The sequence below is a fragment of the Trachypithecus francoisi genome, unplaced genomic scaffold, assembly GCF_009764315.1.
Source record: "Trachypithecus francoisi isolate TF-2019V2 unplaced genomic scaffold, Tfra_2.0 Lachesis_group4, whole genome shotgun sequence".
Classification (NCBI taxonomy): Eukaryota; Metazoa; Chordata; class Mammalia; order Primates; family Cercopithecidae; genus Trachypithecus; species Trachypithecus francoisi.
The window spans coordinates 7,972,158-7,990,805 of NW_022681469.1; the positions used below are offsets into that span (position 1 = coordinate 7,972,158).

The 18,648-nt window shown below is 53.3% G+C and overlaps 1 protein-coding gene across 3 annotated transcripts; it reads left to right on the forward strand.

Annotated features, from left to right (window-relative positions):
* The first annotated feature begins 6,984 nt into the window (after positions 1 to 6,984).
* Positions 6,985 to 18,335, forward strand: CRYGN (crystallin gamma N). Of its 3 annotated transcripts, none has more exons than XM_033193687.1 (4): positions 6,987 to 7,274; positions 8,914 to 9,162; positions 10,841 to 10,986; positions 16,987 to 17,197. In XM_033193687.1, exons 1-4 carry the CDS (start codon positions 7,254 to 7,256, stop codon positions 17,117 to 17,119), a joined length of 549 nt encoding a protein of 182 aa, XP_033049578.1. In that variant the 5' UTR covers positions 6,987 to 7,253; the 3' UTR covers positions 17,120 to 17,197. The 3 variants fall into 3 exon arrangements, 2 of the variants coding, with proteins under 2 accessions (XP_033049578.1, XP_033049577.1); XM_033193686.1 differs by lacking the exon at positions 16,987 to 17,197 and adding an exon at positions 14,887 to 15,478 and having other exon boundaries at positions 6,988 to 7,274; XR_004433123.1 differs by lacking the exon at positions 10,841 to 10,986 and having other exon boundaries at positions 6,985 to 7,274; positions 8,914 to 9,321; positions 16,987 to 18,335.
* Positions 18,336 to 18,648: the final 313 nt, after the last annotated feature.

The following is an 18,648-nucleotide window of genomic DNA, read 5'->3' on the forward strand; positions in this document are numbered from 1 at the left end:
GAGCTGCTCTGGCAGTGCGTGGAGAACAGTCTGGAGGAACTGAGAGCAGACAGACTGGGATGCTGAGAGGCTCCCGCAGCAGTTCCACTGGTGCTGATGGTGGCTGGAACTGGGGGTGGGCATGGAGACGGAAGTAGGGAAGGGGACAGAACCTGGGGGTCTTACACAGTGGTGTCACATACAGCCTCAGTTTGGAGGGGAGTCCTGAGTCCTGTCTCTCAAACGCTACCCAGGATGGCCTCTCCCAAGCCTCAGGACCACTCTGCTCCCAAGAGCATTAGGATGATGCTGGAGGCAGGGGGTCACTGGGAAAGTGCCTCCCCCCAACCTGTCACACACACCTAGAGCTCCAGAGTGAAGGGCTGGAAGGGCCTCATTACCCACTCACATGACTTTGTATTGAATTAAGGCAGGTTTGGGAGTAGCCACAAACTGGGAAAAAGTCTAAAATGAACCCACACAACAGGGAATAGACAACAGCTTAATACACCCACAGCAAAGGAACAGACAGTGGATTCTCACACACACACACACACACACACACACACACACAGCAAAAGAATAGATAGCAAGTTAAAACACACACACAGCCAGACGTGGTGCCTCATACCTGTAATCCCAGCACTTTAGGAGGCCAAGGCAGGAGGATCCCTTGAGGCCAGGAACTCGGGACCAGCATAGGCAACCTAGTGAGACCCTGTCTCCACAAAAAATTTAAAAAACCTAGCCGGCTGTGGGCATGTGCCTTTAGTCCCAGCTACAAGGGAGGCTGAGGCAGGAGGATGCCTTAGCCCAGTTGTTTGGGGCTGCATTGAGTTATGATCGTGGCACTGCACTCTGGCCTGGGTGAGAGTGAAACTCTGTTTCTAAAACAAACAAACGCATGCACACACACACGCACACACATATGAGATCAACGAGGAAAGACTCAGGAAAAAAATGAGCAAAGCATATGAACAAGCAATTTACAAAAGATCCAATTCAAATGAACGCTGTACATTTGAACTGATGCTGAGCAACTGACCTTGGATCTACCAAGGGTGGATCTCATCTGTATGTCAGTGGGGTCATTGGAGGACCTCTGTGGCATCTAGTGGCTTGAAGGTGAACTCATGTTTGAACCCAGCAATTTCACCCGGAGGCATGGACCTCAAAGAAGGCAGTATTGGTCCCAGGGTGCGGTTGGAATTTTATAGGGTGTTCCTGTTTGTCAGAATGCTGGAGGACGGGTGGGCAGGCCCCACGTTGCTGGATATCCCATAACATCCAAGGAGACACTGTCCCACAATTTCCCCTAGAAATGCATAGTATTTTTTGCATGGTTTTAATATATACTGAAGATTTCCTAGTATGCTATTTACTAGATCTATAGATGGAAGATTTTACTTAGTTTTCCGAGAAATTCTACTGAGCTTTGTTCATTCACCATTTCAGAACCTGTTGTCACTAAAAAAAGAAAACAAATTGCAGAAAGCTACATATAATGTAGCCACACTAAAATGTTTCTATTATTTACAGGGTACACACGAAGAAAGTAAAAAGATGAAAACACACAAAGACATAATCAACACAAAAATCAGGACAGTATCTTATCCTTATGGGGAAGAAAGGCTTCAACTCTATGTATAACGATTTCTTATTTTAAGGAAAAACATTGACCCGACATAAACGTGGCAAAATGCTAAGATCTGACAAACTTTGTATGGTGGTGTTATTGTTCCTTATATTATTTCCTATTCTTCTCTGTGCTCTAAATTACCCAAAAACGGGAGAGACAAGAGGCAGAGAAGGGAGGCAGGCAAACGGGTGATTTATTATTAAAACTGTTAGTCTCCACGCTGTAAAACTCTCCAATGCTGAGCAGCTACTGGCAGTTCTAAGGCTACATGTTATTGAGATTTTATTTTTTTAAGCCATGACAGCATTCTTAGCTCTGTGTCTTCTGTGCTATCACCATATTTATTCTCAGTCCATTCCCCTAGAATTTTGTCCCCAACTAGCAGCTGTATAGTGACTCAAGATCTCACCTATCTCAAGGTACATTTTAACAGTGCTCTACCAAAGATGACTCAAAAACATGACTCTAAGAAATGACTCTGATGTTGAGGTTTGCATATTTTGCAGCTATTTTGGGCAGAGGTTCTACCTGGGCACAAATAGGTAATATGAATCTTAGCAGACTCCTCCTCTGGTAACTGAATTATAATACAATCCCAGGGGAGAACTGAGATATTGCATTAGAAATAGGGAATGGATGTGAAATTTGCAAAAATCTTATTCATCTACCCATTTTTAACAATTTGAGTGGGGCTTTTAGCTAGGTATTTTTTCATATATATTTATCAGAAAACACCCCAAATAACTGCTTCCATTTTGGATTCTGTTCTCATCACCTTTTTGGGTTGTCTGTGTGCTCTGGCTCTGCTGTGATGAGGGCAAACACAAATTACAAATATGAAGTTCAGCCGGGCGCGGTGGCTCACACCTGTAATCCCAGCACTTTGGGAGGCCAAGGCGGGCGGATCACGAGGTCAGGAGATCGAGACCATCCTGGCTAACACAGTGAAACCCCGTCTCTACTAAAAAAATACAAAAAATTAGCCAGGCGTGGTGGCGGGTGCCTGTAGTCTAAGCTACTCAGGAGGCTGAGGCAGGAGAATGGTGTTAACCCGGGAGGCGGAGCTTGCAGTGAACCGAGATTGTGCCACTGCACTCCAGCCTGGGCGACAGAGCCAGATTCCATCTTCAAAAAAAAAAAAAAAAAAGTTTGGAAGTTTGGCTGGGCATGGTGGCTCACACCTGTAATCCCAGCACTTTGGGAGGCCGAGGCAGGCAGATCACTTGAGGTCAGGTGTTCAAGACCAGCCTGGCCAATGTGGTGAAGCCCTGTCTCTACTAAAAATACAAAAATTGGCCAGGCGCAGTGGCTCACGCCTGTAATCCTAGCACTTTGGGAGGCCAAGGCAGACAGATTGCCTGAGCTCAGGAGTTCAAGACCAGCTTGAGCAACACAGTGAAATCCCATCTCTACTAAAATAGAAAAAATTAGCTGGGCATGGCAGCGTGTGCCTGTAGTCCCAGCTACTTGGGAGGCTGAGGTAGGAGAATTGCTTGAACCCAGGAGGTGGAGGTTGCAGTGAGTTGAGATCATGCCACTTCACTCCAGCCTGGGCAACAGAACAAGACTCTATCTCCAAAAACAAAAAAATTAGCTGGGTGTGGTGACACATACCTGTAGTCCCAGCTACAGGGGAGGCTGAGGCAAGAGAATTGCTTGAACCTGGGAGGCTGAGATTGCAGTGAGCCAAAATTGCATCACTGCACTCCTGCCTGGAGGACAGAGCAAGATTCCATCTCAAAAAAAAAAAAATCTTAAAACAATGAGACACCACTACACACCTATTTGAATGACTAAAATCCAAAATTTGATACCACCAAATGCTGACGAGGATGTGGAGCAACAGGAACCCTCATTCATTGCTGGTGGGAATGAAAAATGAAACAGTCACTTTGAAAGACTGTTTAACAGTTACTTTTTATTTGATTTGATTTTGAATTTTTTAGAGACAGGGTCTTGCTATGTTGTCCAAGCTTGTCTTGAACTCCTGACCTCAAGTAATCCTCCTGCCTTAGCCTCCTGAGTAGCTGGGATTACAAGCCTCTGCACCTGGCTTTTATTTATTTTCAGTTTGTTGCAAAACAAAACATACCCTTAACATATGATCCAGCAATCCCACTCTTTAGTGTATAGTGAAAGGAGCACACAAAAATCTACACATGGATGTTTATAGAAGCTTTCCTCATAATTGCCAAAACTTGCAAGCAACCAAAATGCCCTTCCATTGATGAACAGATAACTAAACTGTGGTACTTCCAGACAATGGAACATGATTCAGCAGTAAAAAGAAATGAGTGACTAGGCCAGAAAAAGATATGAGGGAATTTTAAATGCATATTACTCAGTGAAAGAAACCAATCTGAAAAAGCTACTTACTGTCTTAGTCCGTTTTATGCTGCTATAACAGAATACCACAGACTGGGTAATTTACAATGAACACAAATGTATTGGCTCACAGTTCTGGAGGCTGAGAAGTCTAACATCATGGTGCTGGCATTTTTCAAGGGTCTTCTTGCTGCATCATCCCGTGGGAGAAGGGCAAAGAGAGGGTGAGAGGGAGAGCAAGAGATAGACCTTGTAGCCCTTTATAGTCAGCATTAATCCATTAATGAGGGTGAAGCCCTGATGACCTAAACACTTCCCATGAGACCCCATCTTTCAACATTGTTGCATTGGGGATTAAGTTTCCAACACATGTGTTTTGGGGGACCCATTCAAACCATAGTAGCTACATACTGTAAGATTCCAAATACATGACATCCTGGAAAAGGCAAAACTGTGAAGATACTAAAAAGATCAGTGGTTGCCAGGAGTTAAGGGGGAGAGAGGAATAAACAGATGGAGCACAGGTGACTTTTTTTTTTTTGAGATGGAGTTTAACTCTGTCGTCCAGGCTGGAGTACAGTGGTGCAATCTTGGCTCAATACAGCCTCCACCTTCCAGGTTCAAGCAATTCTCACAGACTCAGCCTCCCACGTAGCTAGGATTACAGGTGCCTGCCACCACGCCTGGCTAGTTTTGTACTTTTAGTAGAGACAGGGTTTTGCCACGTTGACCAGACTGGTCTCAAACTCCTGACCTTAGGTGATCCACCTGCCTCGGCCTCCCAAAGTGCTGGGGTTACAGGTGTGAGCCACGCGCCCAGCCCGCCCAGGGGACTTTTAAGGCAGTGAGAATACTCTAGATGGTGCTCTAATGGTGGAACCATGACATTACACTGTAGGGGCAGCAAAGTTCTACCTCCATTCTCTTAGGGCCCTGGCTGGGCCTGAGAAATAAATTGAAATAAGACAGATTAACAGGAGAAAAACATACAAACTTATTTAATACAAGTTTTATGTGGCATGGGATCCCTTTTAAGGAGATGAAGACCTAAAGGAAAAGTTAAGAGTCAAACACTTATATACTGAATGGGACAAAGAGTAGTAAGCTGTGAGAAATCAACCAATGATGTGGGGAGACTTTACAAATGTGTTATTCTAACAAAGCCTGTGCGGCATTCTCTCAAATTCTCATCCTGTGTCCCAATGTGTAACACAGGTTCATCGGTTGTGACAAACGTACCACTCTAATGGAGGCATTGATAGTGGAGGAAACTCTGTGTGTGTGTGTGTGTGTGTGTGTGTGTGTGTATGGAGGGGCAGGGGGTATATGGGAAATCCCTGTACCTTTTGCTGAATACAGCTTGAACCTAATGCTGCTCTAAAAAATAAAACTTTTTTTAAGGCTTACTTTTCCCTGTTGAAAATAAGGGACGAGGCTTCCCTTTCCTCCCTTTTCTTGCAGAATTTCCTTCTCTGTCATTTTCAAATGTGTGTAAATCTTTTTAACGGCTAAACAAGCCTGTTGCCAGTCTTAACAACTCAGTCATGTTTCCTCTGGGAGCCAGGACCATCTCTTTGAGTCTTGACATCAAGCAGTAAATGCCCCCACCCCCCTTCCCCCCGTTTCCTGAGAAACCTGACTTCAGCTGTCACCTGACTCTAAATTGCAAAACCCACCTCCAGTCATAGAGATACAGAAAATCAGCAATTTTATCCTGAAAACATGAATGCAATGGGTTGTGTCTGCTTGGCTACAGAAGAGTGAGATCGCTCTCCATCTTTGCGATCTCTTAGGGGGAGAGAGCGTGATGCAGATCACATTCCAGTTTAAAGTTTATTCAGTAATAAAATTGTTTTCTTTTTCTTCTACCTTCGTGGAGAAGTTTTCTGGGTTGGCAGGAGATTTTGTTTTTAATTTTATGTCCCCACCAGGGCCCGTGTCCAGAGACAAACATTGGAATGTGTGGCTTGGCAAGTAAGGTCACCAGTGGAGGCAGCCTGCTGGGCGGCGTCCCAGGGAAAGACCGTCCCCGGGTTCAAGGGTGACATGCAGGTTCTGGTTCACACCCTGTCTACTTCTGAAAACCTCCCAAAACAGAGGTCACCCCTCTGCCCCAAGAATCACATAACCTCCTCTTCCTGGGCCTCAGTGTCTCATTTGTGAATTGGTCATAAAAATACACTCCACTGTTTGAGGGAAGAGCAGCCCAAACTGTTCCCCAAAGCTCCTCCCTTCTCTCCAGCAGAACCCGCTGTGGAGCACCTACCCCCCTCTCCTTTGATCTCAGAGCCCTGTCCCCACCACCCCAGCCATCTGAGTCATGGGTCCTGTGTTCTCAGCTCACCTCCCCAGACGTTTGGGGCTACACATCCTGTGGGCTCCATGTTCGCTCTGCTCACTCCACAATCTCTGAGCCTCTGCTTTCTGCCAAGTGCTTCCTCCAGGGCTCTGGGGAACTCTCCCTCCGCGGTGGGACTGCCTTTGTGCAGTCAACTGATCCTGGGCATCCAGGGTGCTATGGTTGGTGCAGCAGAGAGGCAAGGGGCAGAGCACTGTGCCCCCAGCTCAGGGCAGCACGGGTCACCTGGGCACCCTAGGCAGGATCTTCAAGGAGAGAGGGACCCAGGGAGGGAGAGTGCCAGGGAGGGAGGCAGGCAGGAAGAGAGCAGGAGGAGAGGCAGGCCTGACCTGGCCTGGCATTTTGGGAAAAGGGGGAGGGAGTGCATCAGGGGCTGGGTGAGTAGGAGCAGGAGGTCTAAGGGGACCTGGGAGCTCAGACCAGAGCATCCGGGGGAGGGGCGGTCAAGCGCTGTCTGTCCGGGAAGCTTGGGTTGCACCCTCCTGGAGAAAAGTTGGCACCAAGGTGAGACTGCATGCAGCCAGGTGAGAAAGGGGAGTGGACTGGGAAGCTCGGAACAGACCTTGGGAGGGAGGGAGATGGGCCTGAGGGCTGAGGGGCAGCGTCAGGGAAGAAAGGCCGGAGGGCTGGAGAGACACCCCTACTCCTCCCTTCACCACTCCAGGGCAGGACAGGGGCAGCCGCGGGCTGGGCGGGAGGGCTCAGGGAGGAAGGAGGCCTGGGAGCTAAACGCGCCGAGCGCAAGGAGACCCCGGGCAGGGCGGGCTGCATTCGCGGTGGCACAGGGTGGCCGCGGCGGTTCTCAGCAGCCTGGTGGCCCCTCGGGCTTAGCACGCCCGACAGCACTAACGCGCAGGGGCCGGCCCAGCAAATCTTTTGTCCGGGACGGCGCTGAGCCAGCAGGGCGCTGCCGGGTATAAACCGGGACCCGCGGATGGGGCGGGGCGCACCATGGCGCAGCGCTCGGGGAAGGTGAGTGAGTCCCTCAACCCCAAGGAAACCGGGCAGGGCCCCACCTTCACCCCCTGTGCTAGGGGATTCAGGAGGGTGCACACTGTTGCTGGATGACAAACCCAAGGGATAGCTGGTTTAATTTCTTAATAAAACGGGGTGGCCTCGCTGTTGGCCTGGGGCCTCTCTAGTGTGGGTGGATAGGGAGGTCTCCATCTCCACTCCTTCCGTCCGGGGTGCCAACCCCTGGCCTGGCAGTCAGGAGCAGGGAGGGTGGTCAGACTCCCTGGGACTTCCTCGGGGTGGGGGGCTTGGCTTGTCCCACAGCCCTCGGCCCCACTGCTGCAGCGTCTTTGCCCAAGGCTGGTCTGTGTGGCTTTTCCTTCCTCAGGGTCTCTTCAGGGACACTCAGGGCTGGTTCTCTGAAAAATGTTGAGATTTGAGGGAACCCCGAATCCCTTTGGTGCCCAGGCCTCCCCGAAAGTCTCAGGGGCCCTCCACCCGCCCTGCCTGGTGCAGGAAGGATGGGAGACGTGGCTCTCCCTCCCTCTCTCCAGTGCCCCTAGCCTAGCCACTCCCATGAAGCCTCTGGTCTCCAGGGCCACATTCCAGAGTGTCTGGGGGTGACTGTGTTGCTGTATCAGTCTGCATGGGCCAGGTGATGCTTCAGTAACAAAGGCCCCAGTAACTCTGGGGTGCAGAACACCAGGGTGTCCGCCTCCTTTCTGGTGAAAGCAGGTGGCCACGCCTGACTCCAAGGGGCCTGGAAGGGCATTTCTCACATTCTTTTGAGCGAACTGAAGACACTGGTGAGGCACAAACGACCATAGTGATGGGGAACATCACTGCACTCTGACAGGACTGTTGTAGGGCCACAGTTCTTGAAACCCAAAGAGTTACAGAATGGCTGGGATTTTAGGTTCCACAGCAGGAAAGGAGTTTGGGGGGTTGTTACTGCTTCCCTGTGTTTTGTTTCGGGACAAGGACAACCTGTGTGTACCACGTAGCTATACTACACGGTGTCTGAACTCCCACCAGGGTGATGGAGCTCCAGATCTCATACGTGCCTGCCACCCAAAGGAGTGGCCTACAAAACAGAGAGACAGGGTGGCACTTAGAAGCCCTCTTTTGAGAACATGAATCCCGAGCCAGGCCCTGATGCGGCTTCGGCCGATTCAGCCTCTCCAGTGAAGGAAGCCCAATCCCAGGAACCTTTCTGCAAAACACATGTTGGGTTACCACGAGAGGGCTGTGGGTGCAGTTTCTTCTTTTGAAAACACCTCCTTTAATGTTATTATCGGCTTTATGTTTTAAGAATTTAAAAATGAGTTTAAAAAGGCAGTGGAAATTGACAAGAGCCGATTTTGAAATGGGCACCTAGACAAAGGGGAAACCCCTGTCCCCAAACCACTGTGGACATTTGTCTGCTCCACTGTGAGCTCCTAAGGGTAGGAAGGAGCAGGAGCTGTGTATGGCATCAGTCTGCCAGCTGTTCATTCTTTTGCCCAATTGGCAAAGAGTGTTATTGTGTGCAGCAGGACTGGGCTTTGGGGGGCCTGGGAGTAGGGATTCCGTCAAGGGTGCTGGGACCCAGACACCAACCTCCAACACTGAAGGAGAGAAGCCCCTGGCCCTCAGCTCTGTAACCTGCCCTTTCTAGATCACTCTCTATGAGGGCAAGCACTTCACGGGGAGGAAGCTGGAGGTCTTTGGGGACTGTGACAACTTCCAGGACCGGGGCTTTATGAACCGAGTGAACTCCATCCGCGTGGAGAGCGGAGCCTGGGTCTGCTTCGATCACCCTGACTTCTGGGGCCAGCAGTTCATCTTGGAGCACGGTGACGACCCCGACTTCTTCCGCTGGAACAGCCACAGTGACCACATGGGGTCCTGTCGGCCTGTAGGAATGGTGAGTGGGCCTGTCCACCGAGGGCTGAGTCTTCCTGCCGGAGGGACCGAGGGTCAGCCCTGGCAGACAGTGGCAAGGAATCGGGGAGCGTGGGCCTCCCAGCTTTAAAGTCTGTAAGACTGAGAGGGAGCTATACCCAGAGCCACCTGCTGGCATGAGGTGAGTAGGTGGGGGGCCGAGTTGCTGGGAACCCAGCGGGAGTGGCCCTGAGTTTTCATACAGGTATCAGGAAACCACTTTAAGTTTCGGATGCAAAAATCTAGCTGCATTTTCCATTTAAAATGCTGTTGAAATCGTCCAAATTTAGATTTCCAGCCAGATAAGGGACACTCAGCCAATGGGAGGCTGATTTGGGCCTAATGTGGCCACTGGTACAGGTGGTCTTGTAGCACATTCTGGAGCCTTCCATGCTGCGGTCTTGGAGTGGCTGATGGAGGAAGCTGAAGAATCACCCGCCAGTCAGGGGAAAATTGGAGGGCAGGTCCCTTGGAATTGCACAGGGAGCTGCCACCCAAGACGTGTATGCAGGGAGGGCAGACGAGGGGCATGGCTCCCCCGTGGCAAAGGCCTGTTTCTGTCCAGCTGCTCCTAGGGTGGGATTTGAGCAAGGCCGTTCCCCCGGGTCATGAGTACTTGCTGACCTGCTGTGAGCTCTGGGAGCTTCATGTGGGAAGTGGCGGATTCCTGAGCCTGGGGGTATGCGTGTCTCATCACAGAGGGTCTCGGCTTAGGTCTGCCGAGGACCCTCTCCTGATGCCTGGGCCGGGCGGTTCTGGTGAATGTCTGAGGAATCCCAGGGAAGGGGCCTCTGTGTGGGGCCCCCTCTCTTTTCTGTATTAGTTGCAAAACCAGCTGGGCTTTGGCATCTCAAATTGTAAGAATGCTTTCTTAGTATTTCTTCCAGGCTGTGGTACATTTGGCAAAAAAGAAATTTAAATGGTTGGCCCTGGACCCTGCATAATGCTATTTATATGAAAAATATCCTTGGTATCTTGAGAACTGCTGTTCTCCTAAGAGCTGTCCTGGGGCCAGCTGTGACACAGACCAGGCCCTGCCGGCTTCTGAGCCAGGCAGGGTCTGGCCCTCCTCTGTCTTTTGGAAATGCGGGAATCATCTAGGGAGACATGCTGAGCCTCGGGGACAATGATGTCAAGGCCAGCAGGAGTTTCAGCACACGAGATCTGGTGTTTGTTTTAGATTTTTGGCTTTATGTTCTACTAAAAGGTTCTATTACAGTTTTAAAATGTTATCATTTGAAGGCTTGCCTGTGGGCTGCAGCCCCGGAGTGAAGTCAGAAACGGGAGTGTGTTGGTGTGACCAGGGCATGAGTCCCCCAGGCTGAGCACCCAGAGGGAGCCCCGAGACCCCAGCCCTGGTCTGAGCCTGACCTCTGGCCTCTGGTCAGTTTGGCTGTCTTTGGACCTCAGATTTTCTAGTTGTAGAAAGAGGTGCTTAGACCAGCTCAGTAGCTTGAAACAGTTTTAGAGTAATAGAATCCTTTCTTCCAACCACATCTCATGTGGAAGAACAAACAGAAGTGCGGGGTTGAAGTATGTGGGGTGGGGGTGCCCAGTGCCCTGGGTGCCTCCTAATTCCTTCCTGCCCAGGGCTTCTGTTTCTGGGAGAGGGGAATTCACAGCAGCCTTCTTCTTTCCTTCTTTTTTGCTTGGTCTTGGAGCACGGGGAACATTTCCGCCTAGAAATCTTCGAGGGTTGCAACTTCACGGGCCAGTGCCTGGAGTTCCTGGAGGACTGCCCCTTCCTGCAGAGTGGGGGCTGGGCCAAGAACTGCATCAACGCCATCAAGGTGTATGGGGACGGAGCGTGAGTACAGGCCAGCCACGGGGTGGCTGCACCCCGAGGCCCAGCTAGGCGCTTCAGCACCAGGCGTGGGAGGCTGCCCGCCATGCAGGGCTGATGGGTGGGGTGGGAATGAGACTTGCAGCAGGGGGCAGCGTGGCCCTGGCCCCACAGGCCCTCTCTTTTCCTCAGCTGCCTCACCTGCCCCAGTCAAGCAGCAGGGAGCTTCCCCTGTGGCTCAGAAGGTTCTCAGAGAGGGACCCTGGGCCCCAGAGGCATCCTGAGACCTTCCCTGTAGGGCGTCAGTCCAGGAACAGAGCTAGGAGAGGGCCTTGAAAGCTGCACAGTTCTCTGTAATTGATCTGATGCAAGAGAACGCCTTTGGTTTTCTTGAGCCGGGGCACACCTGCTTACCAAGGGATCCCCCAGGGCCTTACGGGCTGGAAAGCCACAGTGGGCTCACCTGCTCTGAGAAGGGTGGACCAGTCCACCCTGCCCAGCGCCTACCCAGCAAAGCTGACCCCTGAACCGGGCCTCTCTGCAAATCCCCACCACCCTGGCCTCTGGGGGAAGATGGACTTCAGGGTGGCTCACTTCTGGACAGAGAGTAGCTGGGGGGATTTTGCCCAGGCCCAGATGGGTTTGTCTGCCCCACACTTGAGTTTCCTCCTGGTCAACCAATAGCAGCCTTCGTGCCCCCTCCTGCCCTCCCGCATACTCCCCTTTTGCAACTACCCTCTGAGCACCTTCAAGCTGGCCATCTATTTTCATGGTCCAGCCCACACCTCTGTGTCAGGTAGATATTATTGCCCCCGTTCTACAAAGGGCAAGCTGAGACTCAGAAGGCTGACTGCCCAGCCGTCCCATGGGAGTGGCACAGCTGAGACTACAGCCAAGCCTGTGTCTGTCCCTGTTCCAGAGCTGACCACTTTCCCAGGCCTCAGTTCCCTCCCCTCAGGCCAAGAGCCCCTCACACAGGTTCCAGCTGGCTGTGCATGGTTCTAGCTCCTATCAAAGCAATTGAAGAACAATTTGCCTTCTATACTCCAGAGGTTCAAGGCCAGGGAGCTTTGGAGAGGATGCAGGGGGCAGAGGGACTCCAGGGAGACAGAGACTGAGCCAAGGCAGAGCTGGGCACAGGTGGCACCCCATGTCCATGGGCTCCAACCGCACAGTGAAAATATCCCCCCACAATTGTGTCTATGCTGAATATGTGCATTATTCCCTGAAAGATACCGTACAGCTATTTACAAAGCATTTACGTTGGGTTAGGTATCGTAAGTAATCTAGAGATGATTTCAAGTCCAGTAAGTCCTCACTTAACATTGAGGATAGGTTCTTGGAGACTGTGACTTTAAGTGAAACGATGTATGGCAGGTCCTTGAATATGTTGTCTTGTTCAATGTGGATTCATTATAAGATTGATGAGGGGAGAAATGGCTTTGTTATATATCGCGTGCTGAAAGCCATGGTTCCCAAATACCTACTGATGGGGCTAAGCGAGGACTTACTATATATGGGAGGATACGCGTGGGTTATATGCAAATACAATGCCATTTTATATCAGGAACTTGAACATCCTTGGATTTTGATATCCAAGGGAAATCCTGGAACCAGTTCCCAGGGATAGGGAGGGACTGTGTGCATCCCACCTTTCCCTGGTGGCCTGATAGTGGCAGAAATCTGCTGTTTCTGTCACTCTAGCTAGCTCCAGGATTCCATTTTACAAAATTGCATTTTGCCCTAAATTGGTGGCACCTGGAGCCCAGGGGTGGCATTCCAAAGCAAGAATTTGCCCTGGAAAACTTGCTGGCTAGATTGTGTCTTGTAAGGCCCAAGTCACACCTTTGCATGGAGGATGTCCAGAGGCCCGAGACACAATCCCCCCGGCCCACTGCCAACACTCAGGGGCTTGTTGAGAAGGAAGATGGAGAAGGTGGAGATGAACATTTCTCTGACTGAGGGGCACACAGTCCGTCTCCTTCAATCCCCACCATCCCTGCGAGGAGCCAGCTGTCAATCTCCCAGGTGGGGGCCCAGGTGCTCAGCCTTTGCCGCCTAAGACTCTAACTCTTACACAAATGTAAGCCCTTGTCAAGGAGGTAATGCCCCCAGGTCCCCTGGATCCGGAGGGGACGCTGCTAGGAGGCCTTTCCTGGGGTCTGGGGAGTGGGTGAGGCAGGGCCCCTCCACCACCTCCCACTGCCAAGACTCCTTCCCTCTGGGTCCCACATCAGCCCAGGCATAACCCGTCCCCTCAGATCCATGTCCTGGTGGGCTTTCAGAGGAGAATGTGCTGGCATTCTGCCCCCAACCACCCCCACCTGGGGAAGGGCACAGTGCTGATGTGGGCAGGACAGGCTCCTCCCAGTAGCCACAGCCAGGACAGGGGACAGGAGGATGGGCGGTTCCCTGCCCCTTCCTTTTGGGGGTGTCCATGTGAGCAACCTCATGTGGCCCAGGACATGGCTTAGGGTATTTCTTGCCCACCACAGGGTAGGAAAGGACCAGCTGACTCCCTGAGGTGCCTCTGAGGCCCCAGCTATGGCATAGGTATGGGGTCAGAAAGCTCTAGGTGTGGAGGAGCATGGATGCGGGGGCCTTGAGGGTGGGGTCCAGGCTGGACCAGGCCTGCCAAGAGTCCCCCAGCAGGTGCTCCAGGCTGGCTCACACCCTCTGCCTCTCTCTCTTCCTTCCTGGCGCCAACCCTCGAGGCAGCAGACTGTGCCAGGCACCAGGTGTGACAAGCCTCACTCGTCTCAGAGATGGTGAGGGAAGGACAGGGTCAGGCCAGCCCCTGCTCCGAGCTGTCCTGAGCTGTCTTCCTTGTATCACATGCCCCTTCCCAGGCAGAGGCCACTACCCTGGACCTCCAGTCCCTTCCTCCTGTTCCCCCATTCCCTCCCCACCGCACCTTCCTGCTTTTCTGGGCCGGGCCCACAGCTTCCTGGGTGATGACGGTCTGTGTTCTCTCCTGCCCCCAGCAGCCCCAGGTCCTCCGGGCTCCGTAAAGACTTGTCCTGACTGTTTCTGCTCTCTGGATTGTTGGTGGCCACCCCTGGTGGTGTGCAGAAGGGGAGGAGGAGAGGAAGGGGCCCCACTTGGGACTCCCTGACCCTTCTCTGTGCCCTGCAGGCTCCTCTGTGCACCTGTACCCCCACAGCCCATTTCCTCTGCAGCAGAGGCCCCATGAGGGCAGGAGGGGGCAGGAACCATGTCGTGTGACTATGGCACCTCTGGTACCTGACACGGTGTTGTGCACACATGTGGGAACCCACTGGCATTCACTGAATGAATGGTGCCCTCTGTGCCAGGCCCCCTGTCAGGTGCTGGGGGCACTGTCTGTGCAAGGTGGTCCTTATCAGGGAACAGGAGTGCGTGGGGCGTGCAGTGATGGCGGGAGTGCATCCTTGCCAAGGACGGTTGAAATGCAGTGGTGCGATCTCGGCTCACTGCAACCTCCGCCTCCCTGGTTCAAGCAATTCTCTTGCCTCAGTCTCCTGAGTAGCTGGGATTACAGGCATGCACCACCACGCCCGGCTAATTTTTGTATTTTTAGTAGAGACAGGGTTTCACCACATTGGCCAGGCTGCTCTCGAACTCCTGACCACAAGAGATCTGCCTGCCTTGGCCTCCCAAAGTTCTGGGCATGAGCCACCACACCCGGCCAGGACTGGTCAGTTTTAAAATGTGGACGTTACTAGGCCTGTCCCCACACATGTCACACCCCTGCACGGACCCCACACGGCACTGGGGAAGGAAATAAAAGCCAAGGTGAGCACCATGGATGCCTTCGTGCAGCCCAGAGTGAAGGGGCCGCTCGGCCGGGAGGGGTTGCTGGGTGGCCAGGCTGTGCAAGCTCTTCTGTCCGGAGTCCAGGGGGGCTTCCTGGCGGCCCCTGATCCCCGCTCCCCTGGCCTCCAGGTGGGTCCTGTACGAGGAGCCCAACTACTGCGGCCGCATGTACGTGGTGGAGAGGGGCGACTTCCGCAGCTTCTCTGACTGGGAGGCCCACAGCGCGCGGGTGCAGTCGCTCCGCAGAGTGGCCAACTTCTTCTAGCTGAGCCCTCCCACCAGGATGGCCAGGCACAGCTCTGGGGACAGGGGCAGCCCCTTGCAGTCCCACCCAGACCTTGGGACCTTGGGCAATAAAAGTCCTCAAAGCCAGCGGGCGGCTTCTGAGTGCTCTCTTGGCAATGGACGTCCCAGCCCTAGGAGGAGCCGGATGATCCAGGGTGCTTTCCCAGACTCCCAGGGACCCCCGGGCCAGGGAGGGGAGAGTGGTGGGGAGAGGTGATGAGAAGCGATGGGGAGAGGGAAGGGTCGGAACCCAGGCCGGTGCAGGACTCCCCAGGCTCGCTTGGGGCTCTGCCTCTCTGTGACTCAGCAAGGTGAGGTTGCCAGGCCGTGTGGCCGAAGGCCTGACCCAGGGTCTCTGTGTCTGATCTCTGGGTTTTATCCTCATGGCTAATCTTGGCCTCGGAATTTCTAAGGGTGACCGCTCTGGAAGGATGGTTTGCACCCAGGGTAGACCCCTCTCCTGCGAAAGAGAAAAAAATTAGTGGTGGTGAGTGTCGGGGTGGGGGTTTAGCTTGAACAGGTGGGCTCTGTGGGAATGGAGGGGCTTTCAGGGAGAAAGGGAAATGGGGCGTGTCTACTGCAGCTGTAGCCCCTGGAGCAGTGGGGCCGGCAGACCCAGAACCGGCAGCCTTGGCTCGGGTCTTCACCTCGTGCAGCACCAAGCACCCGCCTGCAGAATTCCTCCAGGCCTGGGCCCTCTCCAGAACACTGGGTCCTCCTGTTGGGGTGGGCTTGAATCTCGAGGGGACACCCCACCCCTGGAGGACAGAAGGGAGGGAGGAAGCCTGTCCCGGAAGGAGATACTCAGCCCAGGCAGTGGGATTCCTGAGCATAAGAGGGTCCACGTCCCCAGAAGTATCCCCCCACTGCCTCCCCACCCACGCCTAGGCTTCCAACTCACCGGGGAGAGAGGAAAGGATCCTCGAGGGGGAACGCTGGTCCCTGGGGGTGGCCCAGGTAACTCCCTGCTGCCAGCAGCCCCCCAGGAGAGTCCGGAATGGAGGCTGCCTGTGAGGAAACCGTAGCCCACTCCAGAAGGAGGCAACAGATGGAGTGCTCTGGGCTTCTGAGGAGAACGCAGGGGCTCTGGACCCGAGGTCCCTGAGCACGGGGCTGCTGGACGTGGAGACCCCAAAGATGTTCACACGGCCTGTGCCTGGACCAAGGCCTGGCTGTCTGAGGGATCAGTGGGGGGCCAGGTACATGGGTTGGATCCCCCATGCGCCCACAGCGTTCTGGTCAGGGACCTGGACCTCTAATTCCCCACAGAGATCCCAGAGGGCCCCCCACCAGCTGGCTCCCGACTGGCCTCTCAGTTCCCGGGTCCTCCTCACCACACATCTTGCTCCGGTTTTCTGAGTAGGCGGAGGAGTTTGGACTGGGGATCAGCCCCTCTAGGCTGGTCGCCCGGCTCAGGACTCCGAGGGAAAGTCCATGAGCCCTGGGTTACCATCTGAATTGAACTGAGACACGCTGACAGGCCCGGAGGGTGATGGATGTATGGCAGGGAGCTCAGGGAAGGAACACAGGGTTCCCAAAGGAAAAACAAAATCTCAGGGGCTGATTCTGCCACAGAGTGTGGTGGCCTGAGTGTGGTGGGCCAGGGGATGGCTGTCCCGTTCCTGGGTGTCCTCCAGCCCCTCCTTATCCCTCACTGAGAGAGCAATGGAAAAAGAGTCACGATGAGTCACTCAATTCACCCAAGACCATGCCCCACCAAGAGCTGGGTGGCAAAGACGGAGGGGCCATGACTGCTGTGGGAGCCCCTTAGGCTGTCCCATGACAGCTGAGGCCAAATGAAGATACGAAACCACTAGGCAACCGTCCACTCCGCCCAGGAAAGGGGAAGGGGCTCCCTGCTGCCATGTGGTAGACGGGTCCACAAAAGGCCTGCTCTGTACCCCTAATGCCCTGGCCCCTCCTCCTTTTACCTGCAAACCACAGAACATGGAGCCCTAGCAGCTTCGGAGCTCAGGACTTCCAGGTAAGCAGCTCTCTTCAATCAGATCAAGGACTGGAAGAGGCCACCACAAAACCAGCAACAACCCAGCCACCTTTCCTGACGGCAAAGCTCTGAGCCTGGAACCGGTCAACATGGAAATGCACCTGCACTGTTTCTGAGCCGGGAGAGTGTTTGCTTAAAATCATGCCCTCAGTTTTCATTTCTCCGCCAGTTTGTTAGGGAGGTGGAGCCTTCTGTGTGGCATATCTGCCAGCGGGAGGCCCTCCCCACCCATGGCAAGGGCCCTGTCTTTTCTGAAACAGCCGTCCAACCCTCCACAGCCTCCTTGGGCCTTGGCACCCTGCTCCCCTCAGGCCTCCACAATCTCGCACCTGTTAGCCCGTGGCTGATGATGGTGATGATGTTGATGGATATTTGTGGAGCACTGACTTCATGCCAGGCTCTGTAGTAGCTGGAATCTGTGTAATTTTACTTCTCACATACAATAATGCCAAGATGATGATACGCTTATCACCACTGTACAGACGAGTAGAGCTAGACACAGACGGGTTAAGCAACTTGCCCAGGGTCACACAGCAGTCAGGACTAAAACCCAGGTCTGGCTGGCTGATGGATTCTTTTTGTTCCTAACCACTCCTCTATACTGCACCACACCTTTGCATATTTAGATATATTTTTGTCATGAATTTGGTGCAAACCCAAAGCCTCTCCAGGCCTCAGACCCTGTTCTGTGAAATGAGTACAATCATGTCTGTTGTGCCAACTGTATACCCTTGTAAAAGCCAAAGGCGTGACCTGTGAGCAGGTGCCATATGAGGGCTGGTTAGTGGTAGGTGACCCAGCAGGTGGCGGGGTGGGGAAGCAGGCAGGGGAGTAGTGTCACAGGAGAGAGGGTAACATGGCTCCAAACTCCAACCTGATTCCCACTCCATCACTCACTAGGATATGACATTGGAGAAGCCACTGCTGTGTGTCTCAGTGTCCTCAGACATAGAGCAGTGGTAATCATTCCGCCCCCTCATAGGCAATTAATGCCTGGGGAATGAAATGAGAACCGCAGGCCCCACCGGTTCAGTCCAGGTCCTTGGGAGTCACGGGAAAAACCAGGCCTAGCAGTCCTTCCCATGAGTTCCAGAGGCTTCCCCTGAGCTCTTCCTCTCCTCCCCAGCACCAAGGCATAGCAGCACCTCATTAACTGGTGATTTAATGCTTCTCGAATGGGCTTTGTGCTCCTGGGTGACCTCCTCCTCACCCCAGCCCCCTGCTCCCTAATCTGTCAGCAAATCTGCTTTTTGTCTGAAAGAGGAAAAACAAGATTCCCACCAAAGTGCTTGTGGGCAGCTTGTAATTTATCTGAAGTCTGTCCAGGGGTCGATGGACCGAGGGTGAGAGGCCCTCAGAGCCACACATGCTTCACATATTTCTGCCTCCCTCTGTGGTTTGGAAAGCTGGGACTTTCACAGAGCCATCCCCTCATGTCCTCAGCCCTGGGTCCCCCTGCCCTGCCGGACCCCTGCACACTGTTTATCAGGTCCAGTCTGACCACAGGAAAAACATTCCCTTTGAATCCCCCCAGCCACCCCATCCCCCGAGCCAAGAAGTTCCTCCCACCAACCAAGTGCTGGTCCAAAAAGTCTCTGTTG